The sequence below is a fragment of the Anopheles bellator genome, unplaced genomic scaffold (assembly GCF_943735745.2).
Source record: "Anopheles bellator unplaced genomic scaffold, idAnoBellAS_SP24_06.2 scaffold01098_ctg1, whole genome shotgun sequence".
NCBI classification, from domain to species: Eukaryota; Metazoa; Arthropoda; class Insecta; order Diptera; family Culicidae; genus Anopheles; species Anopheles bellator.
Genome location: NW_026685221.1, coordinates 1 through 3,391, shown reverse-complemented (window position 1 = coordinate 3,391; position 3,391 = coordinate 1). Strand labels below are relative to the sequence as shown.

The 3,391-nt window shown below is 43.9% G+C and overlaps 1 protein-coding gene across 1 annotated transcript; it reads left to right on the top strand.

Moving 5' to 3' along the window:
* The first annotated feature begins 188 nt into the window (after positions 1-188).
* Positions 189-3,000, top strand: LOC131214485 (uncharacterized). Its single transcript, XM_058208853.1, has 2 exons — positions 189-387; positions 477-3,000. Exons 1-2 carry the CDS (start codon positions 244-246, stop codon positions 2,859-2,861), a joined length of 2,529 nt encoding a protein of 842 aa, XP_058064836.1. The 5' UTR covers positions 189-243; the 3' UTR covers positions 2,862-3,000.
* The last annotated feature ends 391 nt before the right edge of the window (positions 3,001-3,391 follow it).

Genomic DNA, 3,391 nt, shown 5'->3' with positions numbered 1-3,391 from the left:
GTCGATGAATTGCCAGTATAATTCGTTCGGCGGTATATTTTCGTTTATCGGTTCGATAAATTATTTATTCTTACTCAACATATATAACATGTCTCTTTCTCATCGGGCGTTGCTGTCATTCCTTGACAGCATGGTGGATTGGAATTTGGCGTTGGTTGAGTTTCATTCGTGCATTAAATCCAAACAGTAATAAGATTTGCTAATGTTAACGTACAGAAGTTTCTGATTTTAATTAGTTCCAATATGTCTGCTGTGACGCAAGTGAGAAAACATCTTTTCGAGACATGCTGTCGGCTGTGTTTGGGCACCAGCAATGATCGTTCCCTCATCGATGTGTTTACGGTCAACAATCTGAACAAGATCATTAGAGATGTGTTCAACATAAATGTAAAGTATTCACGTAGTCTTTTATCAATAGCATTTTACGTTGAAAGTATTGGCATGCAAATTATGCGCCCCTCTTGTATCTTCCCTAGGTTACTCCCATTGATAAGTGCACAACAAGAATCTGTACACAATGTTTGGCTGACTCTTATGAATTTAATAGAAGAAACAATACATATCTTCAGGATAAGTCTCGTGTTATCAAGAATTATGCGGTGTTGAGTCGTAAACGTGATAAAAACCTTGACACTCCAAGCAGCTCTAAAAGCACTGACTGTGTTGATATTGCTACAAGCGTGAAAGACATACCGCCCATCGCAGACCATGCAACTCCAACTCCAGAATCTCCAGCAACTTCGAAGAGCTTGGCGCAGTATGATAACAATGGGAATTCACGAAACGATATCGTTGGCACAGACCACTCAAACATTTCTTCAAAAACGAAGAAACCGACTAGTAAGCTGCCGGGATCGAAGCAATTATCAAAACAAGGAATTCAGAAACCCACACAGAGTAGCAAAAACCCAGTAACAAACGAGAGCGCACCGGAAATGGCTTGCACTGCACAGGGCAATCAAACGGCATTGATTGTGGCCACAGAACAAGCCGATTTTGAAAAGAAAGCGGACAGTCAAGCAAACAGAAAACGGAAGGCCAATAACGGTTCCGATGAATCGGAAAGCAGAACGAAGGTTGCCAAAGCGGGAAAAAATATGGTGGCAAGGAGTGGTTCTAACACGCTATTGAGAGCAGCTGACGCAAATGTATCACCGATCTCGAATCGAGAATCGAACCAAAAACTTAAAAATGATCCAAAGTCCGCAGATAATTTAAAACCCCCAGGAAAAAGTGCCACACCCGATCCCAGGAATATTGAATGCAGTAGTGTTCCAATGAAGAATGCTACAAGTAAAACAGATTTTCGTAAAAAGATGCGAATTGCACCAAACATCCCAAAGGATACAGTAAGCAAAGGGATGGACATCAATAGGTCCCCGTGCTCCTCTGTAAGTGGAGGTTTGGCAGATAAAAATTGCCGAGAAAAGGAGTCATTGATGCCCAACAAGCATCGTGTCAATAGCAAGGTTTTGCAAACAAAAGGAAAAGAGGACCAAAGCCAAAATCCATTGCATACTACTGTACCCACCACGCGTACCCCTGTACCACGCGTTAGCATTCCCTTGAAACGGTTGTCCAATGTTTCGAAAGAACAGATCGCTGCTTCAAACGTTGGAGCATCACACAAAAACGAGCAACAAAGTATTACTGGTTTGAAACCTGTAGCTATTGCTCAGAGTATGTCCAGTGCGCAAACAGAAAATCTTGATAGTAATGTAAATACTCTTGTTGATGCCGATACTGCAAATCAAAAGCCATTGTCACTAAATGGCAAATCTACTGACGAAGCATCGTCGATTGCTGTTGAGAAGCCGCCGGCTGACGATCAACAACCGTCTGTTGATCAAGGTAAAACGACATGCGAATCTATTGCCATGCAATCGCTGGACATTACTAGGGCGCAGAACGAAGCGGATCTACTCGGGAATCCTTCCAGTTTCTCCTCGGTAGATAAAAGTTCTGATCCAACGGTGACAGAATCGTCAAGCCCTGCCACAAAGTCTCCAAAGGTTGGCATAAAGCATCGTCGGCACAGCACCTATGGTAGCATACGTGTGTGCAGAGATTTGTTTGATGCTCCGCAAGAAAGTGTCGAATTTGCCGCCATTCGGAATAATTTGATGATCCGGAAGCCGCCATCGGGTGAATCTTTCACTCTTTTGAATGGTGCAGCAAGCAACCCGGATCCATCGACAATCGGCCAGCATCACGACGATACCGTTGTATCCGTTTCGCCAATGCAATTCTCTGTAGCAAACCCGTCGGTTGTGCGGCCGCCGCCACCTCGCAGGAAAAGCGTTTGTTTCGGTATTAACAATCAGCCGACACTAATGCCAAAGAATGTTTCACTAAACAGCGATCCAGCCAGATTGTCAACTGTTCAACGGTTGGTGGATAATGCGGCATCATATTCAGTAAGGCCTCTTCAACAAGTATCTGTCACGAGAGCGCTTCCTTCAGGGATGACATCTACGCCGTCGCGGGTGATTCCGCGGGTCGCGGAATCTGGTCCAGTGTTGCAGTCGGCTCAACAAGCTCGTACTACGGCAGGCTCTTTAAGAACGTACAGACAACCGTCAACACTTCGAGCAGAGCCGTCAGTTACAGCGGGAAATGCAACAACATCGCAGATGGCCGTTAATGCGCAACCCAATTTAGTGAGACCTCCTCAAAATCAGGTCTCTACCGCGGGGCCTTTGGCTTCAGGGACACAAGAATCTATACAAACATTTACTATTCGTCGAGTAATATTTTCGCAAGCCGTTGGCAGAAACATTAGGGGATCACATCAAAACGCGATGACAACGGAGCTGGTTAACACTACAACTAATTCAGTAAGACCTGCTTCTAATCAATAGATTTCTTCCGTTTTGCCTCAGGAACAAAACAGGCGGTGACAATACAATAGATGATGCTGTTAACAATCGCATAAACGGACTAGTTGCCCTCTTTGTAGTGCAGCGTCGAGCTGGTTTACAACAGAATACACTTTCGAACGTCGACCACTTCATGCGTAATATTTTATGTATTGGAATAAAGACTATAAACTATAAAGACCGCACTATAAAATATGTATTGTAAAATACATCCATCGGCATCTGTAAATTCATTCATTTTGGCACAATCCCTTGGGGGTAGCGAAGAGAGTAGCGAACTTTCCATCAACCTTCTACTGGTTGTGTTTTTAGTTTGGCTGATTCTAACAAGTCTGATAAGTTTGGCCGGTATTCTGAAACTCAACACTCTGGCAGGGAGCGGGCAAATTGCATTCTCAGCGCTTTTGCGGTGCTTCCGTTCTTTCAACGATTTATTAATATTTATTTATTTTCGTTTGGGTGAAGCTCGGTGTCTGGTCAGAACAGTTTATGCGCTTGGTCCGCAACTCGTC

Coding starts and splice junctions, on each gene's coding strand:
- LOC131214485 (XM_058208853.1), top strand. CDS start 244: ATGTCTGCTGTGACGCAAGTGAGAAAACATCTTTTCGAGACATGCTGT. Junction 388..476: donor GAGATGTGTTCAACATAAAT/GTAAAGTATTCA, acceptor TATCTTCCCTAG/GTTACTCCCATTGATAAGTG.